Here is a 24,819-nt window from a genome sequence, read left to right as displayed (position 1 = left end):
ACCAGCCTTGTCGTCAGACTTCTCCATGCAGTGATAAAGGAGGCCCTTCCACACAAAGAGTGAGGTTTCAACACTTTAGGTATCACTTCTTCCAAACGTTGTAATGGATAAAGTGTTTTAATCTACAGCAGCATAAACCACAATTTAGCTAACCTGATTTGTAGGAAATTCTCTATTCTGTGTCTCAGGCCCTAAGTCTAGTGAAGAAAACAGTGATAAGCTCTTTCTGTCAAGTCACAGGAAAATATACTGAACTGACCTTCCATTGCTCCTTCGGAAGCAGCTTCACTACCACGATGTCACCATTCAGGGCTCTGTTGCGAGCAACCACTCCATCAATAAAGATGTCGCGAGTCCCATCCTAGTCAAAGAGGAAGAAAAATAAATGCCAGACCAAAACACACTAAATCACAGTTGTTATGAGGTTTAACACACTGTCGTCAAAAAAGACACACACCCTGGTGAGACAAACATCCTGCAGTTGTGCACAGAAATAAAACGGATTCACCATATGCCATTCAACATGCAATATCTTTCAGCAAATAAGCTCCTTTGTATGTATGTGCCAGCACAGTAGTTCCACACTATTTATTCATGACAGAGCCAAGCCCTCAAGACGTATTGTCTGCAAGCTCTGCTCAGTTCCTCTACAGTTACTCTTGGGAATGGGTAGAGAGTTTTCTGCAGTCACAGCTCTTCACACAATAAGTTCCCAACTCAAGCACTCAAACCTACTGTTCAGAACATGTTTACAAGACAGTCTCTGCAAAGTGCCCCGCGCAAAGCTGCCTGCTGCTCTCCTGGTGAGATGGGAAAGCAGGGACACGCGGCTCCCGGATCAGCAGGTCAGTCTGTGAAGGTGGTCTGGGGAGTGGCTGGGGATGCAGTCTCTTGTTTTTTAAATGGTATTTGGCACAACCAATGTTAGAAGAGATTCAAAAAAATGATGACTACAGATGCCAACTGCAAGCCAGAAGATCTTTTACTGTAACAGACATGTTAGGACATCTTCTCTCAATACTCTGGGTTAACATCCTTGCACAAGAGCCTCTACTAATTGTACACACTATGATTATCCACCCCAGACATGTTTGGCGTTCAGCTGATCTAGATTTAGTTTGGAAGATTTTCTTCATGGGTTGAATAAAGATGAAGTTTCCTAAAGATGCCAACACAAAGGTTTTAGTTTTTAAAGGATTGCCAGTTTTGTCCTTTTTTTTGGCTAATTATTGACAGTGCTCTTGCTGCTTTCATTTCTGTTTCCCCATAATTCAGTATATGAAAAATTCCATGTGTCTGTTTACAGTGCCGTGAATGTGTCAAACAACGTGAGCATTTACTATCAACATGAGCATCCAACATAGTTTTTCTAGAGAGCTATCTTTGCATAGTTTTGAGGTTGAGTTTCTTTAGATTAGTACTTCATTGTCTTTCAATGAAAAAAACAGCCTCACAAGAACTAAAAATCTTAATCACAACTTTAGTCGCTTCTCAGATACACACTCCTGAGTCTCATATGCTTGAGTAAATCCAATCAGAACTACCAGTGCGCTCAGTCTCCAAGAAAAACTTCTTTTATAACCTGACAACATGAAGCCCTAATATCACATAAATAACTTACTCTGCTTAGATACCAAAACAATAAAACGGCAGAACCCTGCCATGATGTGAAACTAAGGCCGTCCTCCAAGAGACCAAATTACTCTTCGAAAGAAAAGCAGCAGCAGCTCAACAGCTGTGTGAAAGCTGCCTCCCATGACAAGATGCAGAAAAATTGCAAAGCCTCTTGGACCAACATAATTCAAATTGGAAACTGTTCTTTTCAAAAAGCCAGATTTTTTACACATGGTCCTATTCCTCATTTCTCCCCACCCTCTCCCTTCTGCCCCAACTCTTTACCTAAATCCACCACATACATAGAAAGAAAAGTTCAAAGTCACTTTTTAAGGAAAATGCCTGCTTTTTTTTTGTCTGTACCTGTAGCTCCTCTGCGCTGCAGGACATAGGCTGGCATTCACGATAATTTGTTTATTCTACACTTTTTTTCCTTTTCTCCTGTGTCCAATAAAACACAAGGCAGACCCTTTCCCCCACCCCTTGTAAAGGTGCCTGATGGTGCTTTAACACCACCTAGTTAAAGCTACATCTCCATACTCTGCAAGAGTCTTGTCTTGACTTGTGCAGCCAGTCACTCTCATCCCAAACAATATACTCCTACATATATATATATACACAGACACATATGTGTATGCAAACCTATTTTACAGCAGTTAATTTCAATGCCTGCAACAAAGCTGTAATTAGGAAATTGCCATCAGTTTTGGGTTTGCCTCCAAAAAGAAACATTTCTGTATCTTGAGCCTCAGGCGCATGATTGTTGGGCGAACTTACGCACTTCCAAGAACACTTGTGCGTCCCCTACTCTGCACAGCTGGCACTTCAGATTACTAATGCAAATAAAATGGCACTGAATCACAACAGAACACAATCACTTGCAAAGTCTCAGTTGCCCCCGGGGTGCATATACTGTATTGGCCACAATGGCTTCAAGACTTCTGCAGCCCCCTCCAGGGAGCACGGGGCTTTTACTGCTCTGTGGCCACCTTGAATATCACCGGCAGTGCTCTCTATCCCCCTCTGACAAGAGGGAGATCTGCAGTGCTTTCATCTGCTCTGGAAGTGTCTTCCACAAGCACAGCACAGCCACAGTCACTCCATCACTCGTGCTCAGCAGTATCATTCTTCACATTGACAATGCCGTCATTTCAAACCACACTACTGTGTGCAGGGAAGACACAAGATGCGAGGCAGAGATTTAAATGCTCGAGTCCATTCTTTGGGTAGCTTTCAAGAGAAAGGCCCTGGGCTTCCCTTCAAATCTTCATGCAACAATGAGACAAGCAGACAGAGCACATTTGCAGCAAGAAACACCCTGGGACTTTTGGTGTTAGAAGGTGAACAGCTGTTGCATTTGAACTCCATGAAGCTTTAGCCAAGTCAGAGCTGAAGAGAAAGGGGTACAGTGCCCTCGTCAACAGCAGGAGAGAAAGGGTGATTTTTCACAGCTGCAGCTCTTGCAGCATCTGGCAATGATGGGAAGTCGTGCAGAACACGAAGGCTGCAAACCCTCCATTATGGCAAATAACGTTATACAAAGGATAAGCTTCCTAAAGCACATGTCTTAAAATGAGGACTGTGTCCACACTAGCCAGAGTCATCTTCATCGAGGTGTTGATTCTGCTTGTTATCAGGGACAAGGCTGGTTCTGGTATTAAGCTCCACAAAGGGCAGAAAAGTAGAAAGATAGCTGAGATAACAACCTCGGCCAACCCTCCTTAATGTATGTGTTCCTGCATGCAGAACAGCGAGCAATCGACTGCACAAGGCAACAGCTGGACCCTAGGGGTGATTAGGGGTAAAGCTTCACATCCAATTAAACTCATGTGAGTAGCTGGCTTTCTCATTTAACCTTGCGTTTTGTAATTTCAGAGAATATGTTTAACAGCTCACACTTACCACACCTACAAGTACACCTGTAAAGGAAGGATCACGGTTCCTTTCACTTACACATACAGTGCTGCTCTACTGATGGGCTGGAGAGCTGCTCTGTACTTCTTCCTCTAGCTAATCTTAATCTACTTTGCGCACTCCCAACCTTCCTCCACCCCTGTAATGCCAGCCTTCTCTAACAAAGCGGGCTCCAAAACATTACCCCAAATCAACAACGTGAACTGACAATGCCATGAATTTCAAGGCTTTCAATCCAAGCCCCAAAACAATAGTGCTGTCAGTAGCAGGGAGAACAACAGAGTCAGTGTTTCAGTCTCTGGGCAGGCTCTGCCTTCTCTCCCCCACACCAACAAAATGTTTCAATATGAAGCTCTCTCTCATTGACGGTACCATTTTGACCAAGTCAATTCCAGATAAAAAGCCTTGGCTGCGCCAGCTGTGAGGTCACCTTCCCTATTGGAAGGCCCTGAAATTGCAAGAGCCTTTCTTTTCTGAAAAAATAAGGAAAGAAGAGAGGAGAGGCGCAAGCCAGTCCCATGTGACAGAAGCACATCCCAAGCCAACCAAGATACAGTTCACGCAAAAGCGGGCACATGAAAAGGAATCACGCATATTATTTCTGGAATGACTTTTCAAATTAGCTCATGCATCAGATCGAAAATGGAGAGCATATTTGTTTAGGGAAGATTAACTTAAATCAGTGGAAAATCTATAAAACCTCTGCAGCCATAAACCAAGGGTTTCCGATTACGCTATCTGGTGGTCCTCAAACCTGACTTCAGCTGGCTTCCATGGGACCCAGCAGTATCCCCAATTTCAGCACAAGCTAAGTAGGTAGTTCTCTGAGGTATGAAAAAGCAGGATTTGTTTGGGAATATTTGATTTAAAAGAAAATCCAGATCATGTTCATTTATTCCAACTCATTCACCTCTGAGTGACCTCTTGTGCACAGCATAACTCCTATCTTAATGCACCTTTACTTATGAACTTTAAAGCATTATAAAATTACACTTACTGGAGATGGAATGAAGGCTTCATGGTACTTCTTAGGATTTATTCTCAAGGGTCCCTTAAAAAAAAAAGAGAAGAAGGAGAAAGATTATGCCTGAATCTTATTAATTTTATATAACATCAATTAAATTAGAGAGCTGTGGGTAATATATCTACTGTGAAACATGAGAGATACATCTAAATTTCCATTATACATTTCAAGTCTTGACAACTTAGCATCTGAGCAATTTCAAGCCAAAAGGCAGTTTCATGATAGGCTTAAGCTGATCTACTGCAGTCTGTCATCAAAGAGACGTTGAATCATTATTTGTTGCTGCTACTGGGTGAACTGAGGATCCAAGCTCTCCTGTTCCCTTCACACATTTTCTGCTGAGCATCCACCAACTTCGTTAACAAACAGGCAGCAGAAACAACTTGTTTTGCTCTGTTTTGGAAAAGCAGAATGTTGGGTTTGCTTATTTTGGAGGACGGGAGGAAAGAGGAAAAGCTGACCTGCTGAGCTTGCATGGCAGCAGGTATCAGCCTTATGGGGCTCTGGCTGCTTAGGCTGCTCCTGCAAACAGACAGTAGCAGTAACTCTGTGATAAAGAACATTTCCAAAGAAGAATCAAAAGGATTTTCCAAAAACAAACATTTAAAGTCTACAGGATTAAGTTCTGTTTAAACACGTTTAAAGTCAAACTATCTTAAATACATTTGAAAGTCCGTGGTCTATCTATTTCTGCTTTGTAATCTGCCAACTCAAAGCTCAAGTCACCTGCAACAAATTCATATCACCCCTCCAAAGTAAACCAACCAGTTCTGCTGCTTGCGCTCAGGTCCATCCAAGAGAAAGGGAGAGCCAACCAAGGACTTACACGCTACGCAACAGTGCCGTTCCCATCCCAAGAAGGTCCTGGGAATTGTGATTCAGGTGACTGCAGTTAAAACTGACAGCATTTGATTCTTACAGAAATACATCTAGATATCTGCCTTCAGACAGGCTTCTGCTTTGGGCTGAAACGTTAAAATTTTCTCCGCTTGTGTATTTGAAATAACGTTGGCCAATTTGTTATAGGAACAGATTCCATCTGTTTGCACTTCTGTGTTAAGCAATCATAGGAACCTCTCACAGGAATTGCTTCCTTAAAAATTTACTGCGGCATATAATTTTTTTATGTATTCTGGGAAACACTCAGACGATAGGAAAATAAAGCTGATTAGATGTGAAAGTTTTGCTGCCTTGAAGAAGAATTTGCAGATTTATGAAAGTTTACCATTGTTTTTATTTGCTTAAGTTTGGAAATACCAGCACCATATATTCTATATTCTTTAGGCGTTATTTGAATACTTTGCTGCGATGTCTTATTTCGTGCCTTATGTAACTAGTATTAGCGAGCACACTAGCCACACGGCAGGCACAACCCGGGACAACGGCATGAGAATAAAGCCAACCCACTGGGAGCAACCCTTTATGCTTTATGCTTAGGCAAAGTGAGAGCTAACTCACTGTCATCAGCCTCTATTCGCACTGGTACCCACTGATGGAAAACTCCCAGTGGTCTTTCTTCTCCCCTTGTTTCCCAGAATTAGCCATCAAAACCAATACGCCGTTAGTAAAGGAAGCTGCTACGGAGAGAAAGGAAGAAATGAAAAGGGATGGTTGCTCTGCTTGACAACAAGTCAAACAATTCCCATACCAGCATCTACCCACCAGCACAAAGCAGATGAGGGGATATCCTGTGTTACTCTGCAGAATACCCTTGAATAGTTTGGGACAGCTGTCAATCAGCCAGGTGCAAATGCCCGTTATGCGCATGAAAAATCAGGTTTTGTGTCCATGGCCCAGAAGGCGCTAGAGCGGCTACATGCACACGGATGCCCAGCTCCAGCAAACACAGAGTGGAGCAAACTGTTACCTTGTTTACCGTGCAGCGGGTTTCTCTATATTTTATATGTGCTACCTAATTATGATCAGCATTAGAATTCTTACGTCGAATAGCATTAAAATACTTCAGCTCCTTCCTTTAAGCAAGGAACTCCCAAAATCTGTCTTAGAAAGCAGATGGGCCCTATTATCTGTGCCTATGAAAATCCTATTTACAATGTTGTACATTTCACGCTGTGATATCATATCTGGAACCAGTCACTCTCCCCATCTGCAATGAACAACTGTTCTCATATGTGTATTAGGGGGTGAGGATCTGGCTGCAGAGTCTCATGATGTCACACTAATGGTGTATTATTTTACAATAGCTTGCAAATAATAGCTGCTATATTTATCAGTGTTTTTATGTCAGTAGGGCCTTTGTTTTGAAAGGGAAGAGAAAGGTTTGCAGGAACGTTTCTAAAACACTTTCTGATGATTCAAGTCAGCTTCACACATACTTGCCAAAAAAGTTTCTAACCTTATTGAGCTTCCCCAGTAAGACACAAAAAGGTCATGATTTCTCAAGTTGCTCTGCTAGAACCAGGGCAGGCAATATTCAGACTAAACTTCAAGCATCTCAAATCAAGCAGTTCATAACAGCTATCATAACACATATGCCTAGATTCGTTTGTATGTACGAAACACCAAAAAAGTTCAGGGTTCAAGTATCTGCTTGCTATGAAGGCCACCTTTGAAAAAACAATCCATGAAAATCAGGGAAACCCCAGCCTTCATACCCACAAAAGAAGAGCTTTCCAAGGAAAAACACCCTCTTAACGGCAAAGCAGGCTCTGCACCTCTGTATGCTGTGCACTCTTGCTCCACCTGACCCCAGCAGCCCTGCAGGGAGGGTCTGGGAGACGCTGGAGGCGTGGAGCAGACATGAGTTTCTGGCTGGTGCTTCATAGGATGATTATGGTCCTTTGGGTCAATGTTCCTTAACACATAACCTGACTTCATCTCTTGTGTATAGCCAACACCATCCGCTTACGTAACTACGCAAAAGTTATTCAATCTTGTTTGCCTTCAGACCGGCCAACGTGATTCCAACCAGCCTGATATGCTTGGTGTTTGCTCACTGCAGACAGTTTTACGAGCAGGGAAGTGGGAAGTCTATGCACTCTTAAGCGCCTGAGCTCAGATCCCCTTTCTTGTGGAAGGACACTTCCGCACATGTCGCATGATTAAATGAATCCAGGAATCCCGCAGGGCATGTTCTCCATGCTACTTATCAAAAACTGAGTTATGTCAGATACAGTACCAGAAGCCATTAAGACTAATATTATTGACAGACATCAGCACCCATAAAGATAACACTTCTGTTCTTCCTGATCTAGGACTGCTTAATCTTCATGGCACTCGTGTTTTATCTGAGCCATCTCCACGTCTGCCAGTAGTTTCCGCGGGTTGGGCTTTCAGGAGCATTTAGTTGCGTAGCTGCATTGCCAGGGTCCAGCAACATCCTCAGAGTTCATGGTAGGGTCGTTTCTCTCTAACAGATCTCTCAAGTTCTCACACAAACATATGCAGATCGTGTTTCCAGGATGCTCCAGAGGATGGTCCCTGCTCAAAGAGTCACGCTTCTGTCTGGCTAGCACTCAAGTTTGCTCAGGACCATCAGATTCAGACCAATAGTTTTGTTCTTCTCTTCCACAGGCTCTTGTGGAGCATTTTTGCAGGTTACCATGCCAGACCAATGCCCTGTTTTTGGGGATTACCACAACAGAAATTTGTTCACTATGTCTCTTGCCATTACACAGAACAGTGCTGAATATTTGTCCATTCACTAAAGTTGCTTTCAGGATCTCACCTATCCTGGTTGACACTGCAATGATGAATGGTCTTGATGAGATCATAAGGATGAATGAGCTGAAGATGAGAGATACTGAGCGGGGATGCCCATGAACTGACATTCAGCCCTAAATGATTAAATCCAGCTTCTACAGCCTCAACTGCTTCCCTGAGATGTGGAACTGGATGAAAGGAAAACAGATACAGCCTAAAAAAACACATATGACTCTTCCAGTTACGCAGCACATGACCTGGAGTAGACACTACGCATTTACAATAATTAGGGATTCCTTTGCCAGAGAGCATGCAATCACAGGTCCTCCGGGACTCAGCATTTCAATGGGATTCTCAGGTAGTAGTCATAGCCTGATGTGCCTCATCTGCAGCTGTGCTTGACCTCACAGGCAGTCTACACATGCTGCACTTAATGCTATCAGGCTGCGTTACCAAAAACAGGTGCCAAAAACACTCCTGAAGGTAAGGCAGAAGCTTTAGTTGCTGCCATATGCCACTGCAGCCATGGGGGGAAGTCAAAGTTTGAGGCTCTCATTTCTTCCCTCACCATTTGCTTCCCATTGTGGATGGGAAGTCTTTAAAAAGGCACTGGCCTAAGGTCTGGGTAGCCCAGTGGACCACTCTGATCATCAGCAGGGATATGCCTCACATTCATTTTTCTGAAAGCTAAGAGCTCACCAAATTGGTCTTCAGGATGGAATTAGGCAATCTTATATGTAGAATCCTCATCACACCTCCAGAAATTACGCCATTATATTATTATACAATAATTACTATACAATTATAACAAGAAACCAGACAAAAGGTGAGGTGATGCCATTTGCCACTTCAATGTATTGATGAAAGTAAGTATTACAATCTCACCAGCATTACAACACTAATTAAATGGCAATGCACCAGTATGTGTTTGGGTAAACGATGCCTGAGCGTGAATGTCTGTCATGCCCTCACTGGCTTCCACTTGCCTTTTTTCCCCAGCCAGTCTGATCTCACTGGGACGCCAGGTGTGTCCTGAAGAACATTACACCATGATGAGGACTGTACTACAGCGGCGGTTCTAGGATGCTATCCTCTTCTCCCACTCCTCAGTGAACCTCAGCCCTGCCTGCCTTTATGCAAAACTCCTTCTGAGATCCAGCTACCCACACAAATGGCAGGTCCAACCCCACATTTTGCTAGATATTCAGAGAAGAATTGCAGCCTAATTATGGCTGCAGTTTTGCTGCTCCAAATGGAAGCACAGAGTCCGATCTTTGATCTTTAGAATCTGTAAAATGAGAACATGCTTACTGCTAGCTGTTCAAGGCAAAAAAACATACACACGCACGCAAATGATTTTCTGTATCTTGATGGGCTCTTCAGCTCCATCTACTATCTGTGCCTTACTTCAGTAAACCATACACTGTCATCAGTGGCTGGGTCAGCCCTATGACCTTAGGGGAGCACAAAGAAAATTATGCAAGCAAATCAAGGGTCCAGTATCACTGCCTGGCCATTTGATAGTAATTTAACCAGTTTATAACAAGTTATTGAAATGCCCTGGTAGGCACAGCCCTACGAGACCCCAGGGACCACAGCATTACCAGCACCATCACTCTCTCTTTTTTTTTGTGGGAGGGAGACTCCTGGGAAGATTTGATAGATTGAAAAAAGAAGAGTAGATCTGGAAGCAGAAGCATCTGCCCCTCGTTGCTGAGGACTAATGAACATCTTTGTGAGGAATTTCAGCAAGAAGTATCTTGCTAAGGGCATTCATTTTTACTTACACTGACAAAGACAGAGGCTGCCAGCACCTGCTGTGCTTTTGAGCATCATTTGTAAAAGCAAGTGTCTCCACAATAATGACTATCATGGCTAGCAGACGATCCAACCAGAACACTGCAATTCATCACCAGTGTGGATCAGGAATTTTAGAGAACATGCAATCAAACAAAAAACTATACTTCAGCTGAACATAAAAGATTTCATTCCACTTCTAGAACCTCCTGAGAAAGGGAAAAAATCTTCCTCTAGCATCTACAAGTGGTACATCAATTCCCCGTCATGCAACCAACTGACATTGATTTCCAACAATTGCCTGTGATTTCCACAGACTTATCACAACAGCACAGACGTTGTATATTCCAGGCACCTGAATTAGCTCTCCCCTTTTCAGTCCTGCTGAAACATCTTCTTTTGACATGTAGGCTTCAAATATACTCTTCTTCCTCCCTCGAGTGGGTTTACTTCGATTCTTTCTATCGCCTGATGTTGGGACAGCAGCATAGGATCCTCCTGCAAACAAAAATTCGTAAGTGTTACCTTGCCCATCAACCTTGTCTATGTATCTTAACAGCAGCTGTACAGAGGCTTTGTATTCAAAGTTGAACTTCTGCGAATAGTTTGCCTAGAAATACTGGCACCCGACTTCAGAGCACCGAAAAGCCTGGAACAATCATATTTTACAAATAATCAACAGTCATTTACAGCTCATTTTAGACTTAAGAGTATTCATCCCAGCCCATCTTTTAATAGTGCTGAGCACATGCTTCCAGGCAGCTTATTCCTGAAGCGTGTACGCACTCTGCTTTAATACCTCTGGGAGTTCCCAGTTGTCTAGGATTTATTCTGCTGTCTGAATTGTTCATTGTTTCTGTCTGCGATTCAGAGAGTTGCCTCTTCCTATCGAAGTTCTGGGGAGTTCTTGCAGATTCAGAGTTGTTTCTGGTCCTTGCAAACCCTCTCTTTTCTGCACCTGAAATCAAACACAGGTTTGAAATAACAGAGGAGGGAAGAGGAACCCTATTGCCAGCTTGTAGTCCTGGTGAAACTCAGGGTCTGCAGTACTTCAGTACAAGTCACAACTGTGAGTCATGCTCTTTATCCAAAAGAAATGATGTCTTCATTAGTTCATTTGTAATCTGTTGGCTCTTTGTGCCTCTTAATCCAACACTAACTTATTTTAGCATAAATAAAAATCTGGAAATTACGATACTAAAGTTGGATACAACCCTTCCAAAATCCTGGGAAATTCATTAGAGCATATAAAATGTGAAATCGTTAAACTGTTTCCAAAGCCTCCACCCCATTAAGCCCCCAAGTAGTGAGAAAATATAACTTCCCTACAACTTAATTAAGTAGTTCAGGAATCAAGGAGAAAGAAAAATTCTCAACAACCCACTCTGGAGTAATTAACTTTAGGGCTACCAGAGGCAGCACGGTACACAACGACACTACAAAGAAATGCCAAGACTCCAAATGTCCAGCCTGCTCAGAATAGGCCACGATCATACGAAAATATTCTGCAAAGACTCACCCCTTCCTTCCCTGCCATCACCTCAGCCCCTTCCCTACAGCCAGGAGAGCAAGAAGTAGCTTCCAAAGCGTATGCCAACGCTGTTCCACGGATCAGCACATTGGAATGCAACCCAGCGCCGCGCAGCTGCCCTCTTGGCCCTCCACCTGGATACTGAACATGTCATCACAGCTTTGCCTTCCAGCCCCTCCTGGCTACGCTCCCTGGGTCCAAGCTTGTACCTGCAAGTCAGAAAATGTGCAATGCCAACTTATTTGCTACGGGGCTATCCAAGTTACAAGGCAAATTTTTTATGTATGGTATCCTTCACAAACAAGATCATAGATTGCTTCATAGAATTAAACTGAAGCAGCAAGAAAAGAAAATGTTTAAAAAGCTGTACGTAAGCAGAGATTTTTAAAAATATGGTACAATAAGAGAAAACTGCTACTTTACACAGTCACAGACAAAAAGCAACTTCCATATATAATAACAGGCAAAGCAGGAGGAGGAGGGAGGGATCCTCCTAATTCAGGAGAGGGGACACCAAGACAGACAGAGGGACAACTCAAGGTGCCAGCTCAGACCAGCCCCTGCAGAGATTAAATGCCACAGCAGTGTCTTCAAACAGGACGCTGAAATGAAGCGGGGGCCTCTGTGTTCAGTGACGATAAGGATAAGGGCAACGTCGTTTGGCCTCTTTCTACATGATCAAGCTTTTCATGCTCTGCGCATGCTTTCAGGGAGGAGACTGTCCGAGGGAGGTTGCAGCTGTAACACAGCAAAAGCGCAGCTGCAAATTTAGGTTTCAACTGATGCGAACGAGGCAACACTACCTGTATGGACCACATGATGAGATGGAACTAAAATTAACTGATTTGCAAATGCCTAATGAACTGATTTACAAATGCCCTAAGGGTCAAGAGATTAAGTTCAAAAACAGAGACCGAAAATAAAAGTACTAGAGAGATCTGAGCAGAATAGCTTTTGAATTGGCAACATGGTTTGCTCCGGATAGGGTTTTCAGAGACACTCTGGTGAAGGAATCTGACTTAAACTGCAACAGGCGCGATCTTAGGAACGCTATCAAAAAACCAAGGCACTAGGCTGATCACCCAGGGAGGTCACACAATCTGCTTCGTTGGAGGTTCTTAAAAATAGGTGAGACAGACGTCTGCCAGAGTTGGTCTAAAAAGAGTAGTTTTTTCCTTGAGGTAGTGAAATGGATTACATGAGCTTGTAACGTCCTCTAAAGCCCTCGTTTCTATGACAGCAAGTCACAGAAAATACTACTATGAATTACAGAACTTGGGATAAAAAGGAGGCTAAATCTTAACATGTAATTAAGGAGGAGCCGAAAAAAAGAGAGCAAAAAATTAAAATGCAGGGGGAAAAAAGAGAAGAAAATGTCTCGTGAGTTGGGAAGTGAGCTGAGAGCCAGAAATAGCCACTGCAGAGCAGAGCTGCCCCAGCACTTGCCGTGGCCATCGGTTCGGAAAGTTTGGGGCCACTACTGCCAAAAATAATGCAGAGCAACAGCAAAGGGTGGAGAATCGCCTTTCCCTGCCGAAAGGTAGACACACAGAAGCACTTGCACATTTTCAGTACTTAAGCCTTTGGCTTGCTCTCCGGTGGGATTTTTCATCTGCTCAGACTCGGACACGAACTCAAAAAATTTATTCAAATGAAGAAACTCTGCTTTGACATAGCTGGCTTGCAAGCCAGTTTACATGCAGACACTTTGGATAAGTATTTGACCCCATTGGCTGTGATGTTTATGGCTGAACAAAACCACCCCTGTTACAAAGCCACAGACAACTGTCACAATTAGCATTCAACTGGAACACATCGAATTCTGCATGACTCTAATTTCTTGTATTTCTCCTTTTAAAAGAGAGAAAGCTAACTACAGGTTGCCATCTGTTTCGACTAGATTCAGTATTTGCTTCTGTAATGCACCTAACCCCTAAAACTGGAAGTTAGAAATACTTCTCATGATGGGCTTTCCTGCTGTCCCTGCTGCCCAGCATTAATATTCTGATGGATAAACAGACATCATTCCACAAAGCAAACTGTAACTTGACAGCTTATAGATAGCAGGGGATATATTGAGACTATTCTTTCTGAACTAACTGCTATCACTAACTTAGTTAAACTTTATTCCAGCACCAGATGAGTCAGAAGTCTGACTTTTTCTGCGGTGTTACAATTGTGTGATTTGTAAGATATAACAAAAACTTCTTTGTTACAACAAACAAAAGCTAAGATGTCACACAAAGTAGTAACACATTCTAGGCATTAAAATAATCAATGACTAAATAAATTACTAAGTAAATAAATATAACAAAAAATTAAAAATAACTTCAGTAGAAGGGAGACTAAGGTGCAGTGACTGAGAGCTGAGGTTGGCTGATACATCCTAACAGGAGGCTTGAAGCAACACAAACATGTCTGCATGTGCAGAACCACTCCAGCTTGAATGCAGAGCAATTCCAATGCAAGACACAGATGTATTCACAACACACAGCAAATGCAACATGTTCGGGTATGTTTATCTGGCTGCATAGATGATGTAGAGCTGCTCTCTGTGGATGCAGCCACCACTTGCCTGGGACTCCTAGACGTTCTGCCATTTCCAATGGGAAATAATACAGGAGTAACAATTTGAGGAAAGGTGGTTGACTGTACCTGAAGTCCTCTGGAGGGAGATGGGTTGAAATAACCCCAACACCTCTATCAGGCAAGGAGGCTGCCTACAAAGGTGAACACCTAAACAGGACCAGGTATTCTACACGTGGAGCAGTGAACCACCTCAAACTAGCCAAGGGGAAGCACCTGTGGGAAGCAGAAACACACAAGCAGGAAAACGAGCGGAAAGGATGGAGCTGGGAGCTGGCTCCAACCCAGGACACCAGTCCAGCATCCCACGTGCAGGCAGCAGTGGTTGGTTGAGCTCCGCTGGAAGGACAGCGCTGGAGCTCAATCTAGAATCCAAACCATCACACTTCATCTCCATCACAACAACAATGACATCACGCAATGGCACATTTTGGTCTTTAAACCTAAGTACCTATTAATCTTTTCTTATTTTGGAAAAAAAATGCATGCAGGCAACTTCCCAGAATAATTGATCTGACTTACAGTAAGAGAGGAGGCTAGATGTTTTAAATCAGCTTATTTTGACATCATTTATACAAAATCACTGTATAGCTTAGATTTTGAAAAGTACTGCATTTAATTAAATTTACATCTATAAGTCAGTTGATCAACTAGATGGTCAACTAAATCAACTATAATGTTCAACTAAACATGAAGTTAGCAAGGCCTGAAAGTCTTTAATTTTATATTAAAATTTGCATATTGTTTTACCCTACAAAGAACCAAGACCCTCAATTTTCTTTACCAAAAATAAAACATTTCCAACTGCCCTCTAACACCTGACAAGCTATTTTGACAAGCTACCAGCACAGAAGGAAAGTATTCCTCACTGAATTTTCATCAGCCCATCCATGACTCCTTGGATACCTCCCATCCAGGATCCAGTAAGAAATAGTTTTACTTGAGAGATCTGAGTGAATTCCAAGATACAGACATCTTGGTATAGCTTTCCCCTTTCCTGTCAAAGGGCATCTACCTTGTCACTAGGCATTTTTACCTCTAATTAAACTTCCAGCTTTGTTACCATCTACATCATTTATATTTAACCCAGCTCCCTGGGGTGGGCAGGACTGTGACATCCAGCATCACAACAACTGTGCTGGTAACACCTCTACAGGTTTAGGACTCTCACCCCACTGACAGCTATCTCGACACGTAACAGTTCCTTTTACGTTTAAAAAAAAAGGAATTATGTTGAAAGCGTTGGACGGAACAATATTGTTACAAACTTTTCCAACACAAAATACTTCCGTCTACTACTTACCTTCAGCAGTCCATGACTGGGCACCAACACCTCTGCTAACTCTGCTATCTCTAAGAGGATTTTTCATTCCTTCCCAGCATTAGATCATGATCTAGATATGCAAAGGAATCTTTCAAATACCCCCACTTTACAGTTAGCGTAAGCGTGAGAAGAAACAGAAGCATATCCCCAGAACTGATAACATGCAATAGAACAATTTGTTATCATTAATGAGACATTCTCAACACATGGTTACTAAATATTTGTCCATATTTCTACAATGTTTCATTTCATTGCTGACACATTTCAATGACTTAAACCAATTTCCTTCAAACTTTCCAAGAGGGTCCCTGACATTTAATTCTTCAAAACAACCCAGCTATGCACTTAGGAAAACACTGTAAGGAACACCCATGAGCTAGAAGGCACGGCATCTATCAAATGAAGGGTCACTCAACATTGTCCTACCTCCAAAAGCAGGAATTAACCAACTAAAGGCAATGAGAACTGCTCTGATGCTAACCCCTGCTTAGTCCTACGCTCCCGTTTAAGTCAGACTAGGTTAAGCATGGTAAGAAAGCTAAATAAAGCATGTTCCTGCTCATCCTTACTAGAGACTCAAGGAATTAAGAGTCCAACCATGTGGCAGCCCAAGGCATCACCTCACAGATCTACAAGTTCAAGTTGGCCCTTGGCTCCCAGCAGAGCTGGCAAAGCAAATTTTAGAAACCATCGGATTTGGTCTTTTAGCAAACAAATACTCTCCACGACCTGCCAAGAAGTCCTACCTACAACTTTATGAGCCACTATGGCTGCTGATGTGTAACAGAGCATATTAATAGTCTCAATACAAGAGTTTAGCTGACGGAAACTCTGCCTTGTTTTGCAAAGACGTCCAGGACCCAAAAAATCCTAAATCCTGCATAGCCCCTGAACAATCCATCCCAGGTACTTCTGTGAATCTAACTCTGCCAGCTTTGATAAGCTGGGGGGGACACAGTTTCTGGCTGGTAACTCCAGATAGGCACAGACACTGTTTCCCAGGCAACTATTTGTTTCATTCTCCAAAGCCAAATAAACCCTACAAGCAAAAGCATGCTTTGCAAGTACAAACTGCATTAACATCAGGGCGGTTTTGCTAGGATCCCCATGTCTTTCCCTTTCATATGCTTAAACAGGCAATTTTAAAGCTATTTGATATTTTCTTCTGCTCAAAGAAGCCTCTAAAATAATTTCCTCCCAAATTTTAAAAGCCAAAATACATTTGTAAGATTGTTTTTAATTTCTAATGCACCAGTAACATCCAGTATATGCCATATTATATAAGTGACTAACTCAACAACTCCAAGCACTTAAAAGACTACTACAATATCCGGGATCAAATTACCACACGCAGGGAAAAACAACAGGCAAAACCAACGAACACCATTGAAGTGATCTCAAATGCAAGTTATGTCAACAAAAAACACCGGTCATAGACAGGCCAGAAGAAACTAGCTATTTATGTTTTGCAAAATATTTTGCGGATTTAAGAGATTAAATGTCCCACTAATGGTAACAGCCAAGTACTTTTTTGTTCTATTTTCTTTTAAAAGGAAATACACAAAGACAGCTGCTGTTAGAGCTGCTCAGGGAAAGAGTTCTGTACCAGGAAGAAAAAAGACACTCCTTGGAAGATATCTCAAGCAAAACCCTGTGCTAGAGCCCCAATAACACAAATAGGACCAAAACTCACTCCCCGTGAGTTCAGCTCCGCTCCAGCCTGTGCTAGGAACAGCCGTGCTTCAGCACCGCTCTCAACATGAATTAAATGAGTTCAGAGTTGTCCGATAGCCTTGGAACAGAACCACCTCCATGCATTTTACAGTATCTTGAAGCAAACTGGTTAAATAAAGTGGATGACTCAAGATTAAAGACAAAGCAATAGAGAGAAATGAGGATGTCATGGGAAAGAATTCATTAGAGATGTAGGAGTGGAAAGGCAAGACTTTGAGATACGTTATCAGTTCAGTGAGGTTTCATTGCAGCAGAGACTTTCGGGAGATAAATCTGGTAGGCAGTATTTCAGATGCTCAATCTGGGGTCTAAGAGAAAGCCCGAGAGCGCATTCTCCTTATCACGAGCAAATAAAAAAGAGATCCTTCTTCTCTGATGAAATGTCAACTCAAAGAATCCTAAACTGGAGGTTCTGCAGCACACTCCTGTGCTCAGTCCAAGCCTGACCACAGAGCTAAAGGAAGATCCTCCAACATTGCTGTGAGTCCTCCTCAAAAATAACTAAGGATGGGAATGATTTGAAATTATCTTAACGATGGAAAAGTAGGGCAAACTTCCAGGAAAGGGAATATCTTGGCGGAAGTGGAAAAGGACGGTGCTATGACAGTACTGTAGGGATTTAGGCAGATGGCAGATTGCATAATTAAGTTTAAAGTTAATTAAACAGTCATTCAAAGAAGAGAAACAATGCAGACCTACATTTACATGCACGCGCTCAGCCAAAATGTAAATTCTATGCAAATATCCTGAACGGAGTGGATGATGTATTGAAATCCAGCTGCCAGAACTAGCTCCCATGCCTACCAGTCTCCACTAATTGACCCATTACCATGGGCCACCAGGACCCAGCCACGGGGTAAATCTGAGCTGTAACTTTCCACCGTCTAGACAAATCAAAATAAAGTGAGAAGACCGCGTTTAAAGTGAAGGCCTGTCCGCACAGCTCTTAAATGTGATTTCAATAGTGATTCAAAGCAACCGGTTCCTCTAGCAGCAGCCCAACTGGTTACGAGCAACCCTGCACAACATAACACAGCTCCTCCGCCTGTGCCAGCCAGCAGCTTGTCTACCAGCGCGACTGTGTTCGTACACCAGGACACGGTCCGGCTGTGAGCCATCTGTGCACCCGGGAACAAATCCATTGCTCTCTCTTGCCCTGCCTCTTTGGAGAAGGTGATTCTCTAAACATTTTTGGCAGAAAGTCTGCCAAAATTTGCACGGAAGAGTTGAAAGTCCAAGAAAAAAAGCACGAAGGGAATCCTTGCCACACGGGGGATAAGCTGGCTGCAGAAAGGCAGCCTGGCCCCCAGCCAGTGACTCCTGGATGAAGAAATACAGGCTGTCATGGTTTGTGAATGAGTTCATAGGGCCACGAGCTGCTTTTGGAGGTGACTGTGCCACTACAGCTGGTTGTAAAAGATTCAGACATTCAGCATTCTTACAACACTGAGGAAGAAACATCCCCACTTAGAGATGGACATAGCAAAAAAATGAAGTGGCAGGATACAGTCCGTGGATACCCAGGAAAGTCAGGAGCAGAGACAGATGCTCATCTCCAGACCCATGGAAATAAGGTGGGAAGTACGTACGTGGTGGGATGCACATGTTGCCACCACTCTTTTGCTTTAAGCTGCACATATTTATTTAAAACTCTTGTGCTGCATGCCCCTAGATTTCAATACGGAACTAGGGAAAATGAAAATGTTCTTGCTGACTTTGGCTTTCTGAAAGGGCCTTTGAAAAACTGAAATGAAGAAAAATGCACAATGGATTCTTTCTGCTGCAGAAAACAATGCTGTGGAAACTGCTTCTGACCACCAAGATCATGTGCCCATGACACCATGATTCCTCTTCCAGAACACTTCCAACCATCCTGACGCTTGCAAATTTTGACTTCAGTAACTCAGACAGTCATTGCAGTTTTACTCAATTCCTCAGCAGGGTTTGTGTTGTAGGAATACTACATGAGTGCAAGAGCCAAAGATACCATTCCAGGCTCTGAACTAAGGGTTGGTGATGAAACTCATTTAGTAGCAATAGACTAAAAGTTTATCAAAATAGTTACTGTGCTCCAGCTGCGTGCAGCAGCACAGCGGCGTTGTCAGGGAGGGGATACAGCTCTTCTGGTTTTCAGGACTCTCTGTGAACCTGCTCCACCCTGCTCGTGACCTCCTAACTACCTACTCCGCCTGATGACTGCACTCCTCCAGGCTTCCACTCCTGCCTTGGGATGTGGGTCAGGACTGCTTCCACTGCCCCCTCGTCCTTCCATCCTCTCAAACCATCTTCCACAATACCTTTTGTTCTTTGTTTTATCCAGCAACCACACTGTGAAAAGGCTTCTTCAACACTTCAAGAAAAACACTTTAAAAGCATAATATTGCAGAAGTTCTCTCTTTGATTTCTCTGGGCTTCAGTAGTTTGAGGGAAGCAAGTTGCTCGAAGATCAGAGGAAGTCAAGAGGCTTTGAAAGGCAAAACACCTGACGGGAGGTGCTAACGTACTAGAAGACATTAAGAGCTGAAGAAAGAAAGAACGGCTTTCAGATTCATATCCCGAGGTTACCAAATGGGCTGCAGAATAAGACAATTCACCAGTGAACCATTCCCCATACTGCCTATTCATTGTAGTAGGTACATAATTCACAATCCTTAGTACTGTAGGGGGAAAAATGCCTAAAAACATACAAACTGAACAAAAACACATTATCGCTGCAGCCTTGTATCTGTAGAGAGGCTGAAATATTCTCCAAGGCCTGACCTGCCCCATACATCTGTGGGCTGCAGCTGCTAGCGTTGACATTTTCCTTCAGCACCCTGGAAATTTTTTTTTTGTCTCAGAAGACATCATTTTATGCAAGAGATCCCAACATTTTGTTTTCCATCCTGCCCCAGCCAAGTTTCAACTCTCCGTAGCTCAGATTTCCCCACAAGAGGGAGTTAGGGACATGCAACCCACAGCACTTCATGGAGCTAGTTTGAAGGGGGCTTGAGGTGGAAGGGCAAGAGATGGACACCAGCACATCAGACAGGAGAGGCAGAAGCAGAGGCTGGAGAGCGGGGCAGCAGTGAAAGCCCTGCAGCAGCCATGGTCTAGAGAGGAATCGCAATTAGGCACTGAAGCCAGCTATAAAGCATCTGTCCTACCTACCTGGGTACCCACGGCGAAGGAGACACTTCAGAGATTATCTGAACAACAGGCCAGAGCCGACTGGGGTGTGTGGGCTGGCTGACCTCATGGGTAGCAGAGAACACAGGGCTTCTTCAAATTAATTCCTTTTTGAACTACAGCGTATTTTGGGAGCAGAATTTGTTATCAGGGCTTTTAAACGTGCCAGTGACAGCGCACATACCACAAGCCTTGGTAAAACTGTCCCAATGGACATTCACCCTCATTGCTAAATTGTGCTGTATTTCAAGCCTGGATTTGTTTAGCCTCAAATGCGTTATATCATAATCTGCTCAACTGAGTAGCCTATTATTGAACATCTGTTCCCCATGTAGGCAATTTACTGAAAGCTCCCTTCCCCCAAGCATCTCTCTGATAAGTAAAGCAGGGTTCCTCAAATCATTCACTCATGATCCCAGCGTTTTAATCTTCCTTGTGGCCGTCCTCTGAGTATTCATCAATTCATCACCATCCGCCCCAAACAGAGGGCATCACCACAGGATACAATACTCCAGAAGCTGCTGCTGCTGCCGTGCCAGACACACGCAGTCCATACTCCATCTTCCAATTCCCATGCTCATACATTGCCCTTTTGGCCACATTTCACAGGAGGGGGATGTTCAGCTGATTAATCCATCAAAAACTCAAAACTTTTTTCCAAGCTGTTGCTTCCCACACTGGGTTCCTCGCACTGCTAGCATGACTCTACGCTGGCCCGATAAATGGATTTCTGCTCCCAGTCCACCAAGTGATCCAGACAGCTGCCGGTAACTGCCCCCATTATTCAGTACTCCCTGCAGTCTCCAAGTCATCCAAAAAAACTTTCAATCCTACTTGTATGTTTTCTTCCTGATGATTGACAGAAGTATTAAACAGCACAGGATGAGAACACAACACTGCAGGAACCAGACACACCTGTTGGTAACAATTCTCAATTTATTGCTGGATTTAATTAGTTCAGCTAAACAGCTTTTAAACCATTACACAGACACTGTGATTTTATTATGCTGTCACACTAGCATCCATACTCACACCTTTATCATCAAACCCTTCATCTCATAAGAAACTGACACTGAGGGAGCTCAACAGGACCTTTGTTGCATAATTTGATGACAAGTCACATTAAAGAAAAGATTTAAAACTCACTAAAAAATTAATTCAATTCTTCTATTAGCCTATTATTTTCCTGGGACCGGCATCACACTGACAAGCATAGTTACCTAAGCTACATAATGGGGGCCTAACTTCAGAGATTGGAGCTAAAGAAAAGAAATAACAGGCTTTTTTTAAAAAATAGCAGGTTAACAGCAACAAGTGTTTCCACTGATGAACGTTTTCACATGAGCTCTGGCAGTTGAAGGAAGCTACTTCATGGAGATTGAAGCTTTGCTGCCAAATGCAAGGGCTCCTGCTGCAGAACCCCATCCCACTGCCCCACGGTGTGCTCAGGACTCTGGTAAAGGGCATGGAAGACAGTTATTAGATCACGTACAAAAACCACAGTCCCTGCAAGGGCAGGATCTCATCTCCCCAAGAGAGGATACATCAGATATTAACTCACATACTATAGCTGATGTTAGCCAAAAACATTAGTTGCACAAGATTCAGGAATGCAACACTTTTTTCTATCAAAAGCAAGAGAGAAATTTATGTTTGTGATGACGTTGCTAAACCATTAGTGAAAGGAGTATTCTATTTTTCATGTTTCTCAGATGGGGCCACACAGTAAATCCAGTTTTCCTTCCTCTCCCATATCTTATTACTATGATTAACGTCATTTAAGGAACATTACATTGGACCTAGCAAGATTAGCTACATTTTAAAGATTTCCACAGCAACCAACATTCTCCATTTATTGAGCTGATTCTGTGGCCTTTACTAGATCGCTGGCTCATACTTAATGGTGCCAGATAGGGAGATAATAGCATTCTTAAGTACTGAATTTCACCATACAAGAACTGGAAGGCTCACCACTAAAAAGTAGCATTATCTTAAATTTGCCTTACAAGAAGGGAAGAGCAGAAGCTGTGGTTCTTCCTCTAAAGTTCCCCCACAGAAACAAAGGCAAACATAAAATTGACTGCAGCGTACGATGGAAAGACAAAACCCCTAAGATTTTGCCATCTTGTTACGGCTGGTATTTCTTGACCAGCTGTGCCCATTAAACATGCAGGAAAGCCATCCCAGGACATTTCCTTTACCTATCCTGAACCTTTTAAATGTCAGGGTTGCAGCCACAAACACACCACCACCATCCAAGAGCAACAATCGTTTTTAAAGCTATGATGCTAAACACCAGCCTGCTTGCCAGCGACACTCCTCCGTGGAAGCTGCCCAAGTTGGTTAAGTACCACAGGCTGGGCAAATAAATGCCAAGTGTCAGACAGACGATAAATCAGAAAGGGCTGTGGAAATCTCACGCCGTTTCAGATGAAGCATGTTGTTACCCAGGAATTGTCTGTTTCTACTCAGGGGGCACGCTGACCCTGACAGAAGGGCAAGATACCTCCATCACATCATAAACCCGTGAAGCTTTTAGTGAGAGGAGCCTCAGGAGGCCACCGAGCAAAGCTGGTGGTGGTGTTCTTCTTCCCAAGGAGGATGTCTGCAGATACAGACTGAGACTGTATATCCAGCCCTGCAAAATCTGAACCTATTTCATGGCAATCAGCCTTCATGAGCATCCTGCTCCACGCAAGCTTTCAGCATCAATAAAGCCACCTCAATCCCAGGTACTCTAGATCTGAGATCGTCTGAAACAGACTGTGGCCAGGAGATGGTGTTCCCAAGGACCATGCTGCACTCCATGTTTGGAGGACAGTTCTCTTCTGCAGATGTCTGTTTTTTAGGCTTTCCAGCAGACTCAGGAATGTGCTATCAAACAGCAATGTTCCCTCAAAAACAGGCTGAGAACTGCACCGAAACTGTGCTGTCCCAAATAAAACAAGCAGCTTGGTCTAAACTACTTACTGATAAAGCAATGCATCACAGGTGTTTAAGATGAAGTTCCACTTAGCAGCCATGCAAATCTCAACTATTAGCACGAGACAGATGGATGCTGCGAAAGAGTCAGTACTTCTGTCCTCAAGGAAAAGGGGGTTTTAAGCCCTTTTATGACAGAAATATCAGTCAGTCTGAAAAGATTTTGATGACTAACTCTGGATTGAAGTGGGAAAACCCTTAGAGCCTTTGATCAAAACCAGGAAACTACCCAAGGGACTTCATAAAAGACTTTCTGTTAAGGAAGGGTAACCAAATTTTAGCACCAGAAGAACCTAGAGGATAGGAGATTTAGGGAAAAATACCAGCAGGAAAATTGTATTAGATGAAAAACTATAAGCATCACAACTTAAAATGGCATTTTAGGATTATTTTCTGCCTTATTGGGGTTTGTTTACGAGGAAACTTCAGAACAGGAGGCTTTATGGCAATTCTCCTCGCAGAGGTTATAGCTGCACAGAAAGTAGCAACAATCTGTGGAATGCATCTGTATGCAGCTTCGTCTTCCAAAATCCCAGAGAGCTGATACTGTAGGGTGAATCCAACATGCAGCTTCATGACTGTATCACGTGTTTCAGACGAGGGACAATGGAGTTTTGTTCACACTCAGCTCTCTCAACTGCAAAGTTTCCAATACTTAGGAAAAGCAGTTACTATACGGAGCACCAGAAGAGACTGCCATGGTCAGTCTCCTAATTATCTGCTATGAAATTATTTCTATCCCCCAAGCCTCGTCTTGGGGCCTTACAGCACAGAACGACAAAGGCAATCCTCACTGCTTCTCATGGACAGCAACACATCATCAGCAGTGAGCTCCATGGCTCAGAGACACTTGCTTGGGGCTCCGCAAACCACTCTGCTTTCCCCCAAGGCCACAGGAACTGGTGCACCACTGGAAGGACATTAACAAGGACCAGCCCCTCGCTGCCCACAGCCTGCCCCAGGGCACTCAAAGGGTTTTCTCAGCCCTCCATATTTGCCTTCAATTTTAGTATTTTTAGGATCATTGCAAACCTGACCATGGCTAAGCCTGAGCTGAAGAGCTGTTAAGAAGAGGACAATGAAAAGAAGTGATACAAAGAGAGATGCTTGGTTTTGAGATTAGCTCAAAGAGTCTTTTGGAAAGCCTACAACAGCCTGAACAGAGATAATTTGTGAGGAAATGTCACTACTGAAAAGATGATATGCCTCACCGCTATGACAGAAGCAATTCTTGCCATCACAGTTTCACAAGCCTTGATTTAAACTGATCAAACCAGACACCTGCCTATGCAGAGTAATATGACTTATATCAGCATCAAGAGAGAAAGACAAGCTTTGAAGTGAGAAAATATTAATCTGGGACCGTGATGTGTAAGTTCTTATACCTGAGCACTTGCATACTGTAAAACCTTCATTTCACTTAAACAAGAGTGCTAAAATGTACCCAAACTGAAGAGCAGAAAAGACATTCTCTGAATCAAA

The 24,819-nt window shown here is 43.1% G+C and overlaps 1 protein-coding gene across 5 annotated transcripts in view; it reads right to left on the bottom strand.

Annotated features, from left to right (window-relative positions):
- DIS3L2 (DIS3 like 3'-5' exoribonuclease 2) overlaps positions 1–24,819 on the bottom strand; it is a 194,953-nt gene that overhangs the window by 164,784 nt on the left and 5,350 nt on the right. For 2 of the 5 annotated variants that reach the window (XM_075157193.1, XM_075157192.1), the window contains exons 3-6: positions 10,812–10,970; positions 10,368–10,510; positions 4,526–4,579; positions 260–361 (exon numbers count right to left, since the gene is read on the bottom strand). In XM_075157193.1, coding sequence (XP_075013294.1) covers positions 260–361; positions 4,526–4,579; positions 10,368–10,510; positions 10,812–10,970 — 458 coding nt within the window. Of the gene's footprint in view, positions 1–259; positions 362–4,525; positions 4,580–10,367; positions 10,511–10,811; positions 10,971–11,531; positions 11,753–14,198; positions 14,410–20,337; positions 20,354–24,819 lie in introns of those variants that run through there. The other 3 variants (XM_075157195.1, XM_075157197.1, XM_075157194.1) reach the window with 3 other exon arrangements.

This window comes from Calonectris borealis, chromosome 9 (assembly GCF_964195595.1).
Source record: "Calonectris borealis chromosome 9, bCalBor7.hap1.2, whole genome shotgun sequence".
Lineage (NCBI taxonomy): Eukaryota > Metazoa > Chordata > Aves > Procellariiformes > Procellariidae > Calonectris > Calonectris borealis.
The sequence above is the reverse complement of the archived record's forward strand: the minus strand, read 5'-3'. Positions and strand labels throughout refer to the sequence as shown.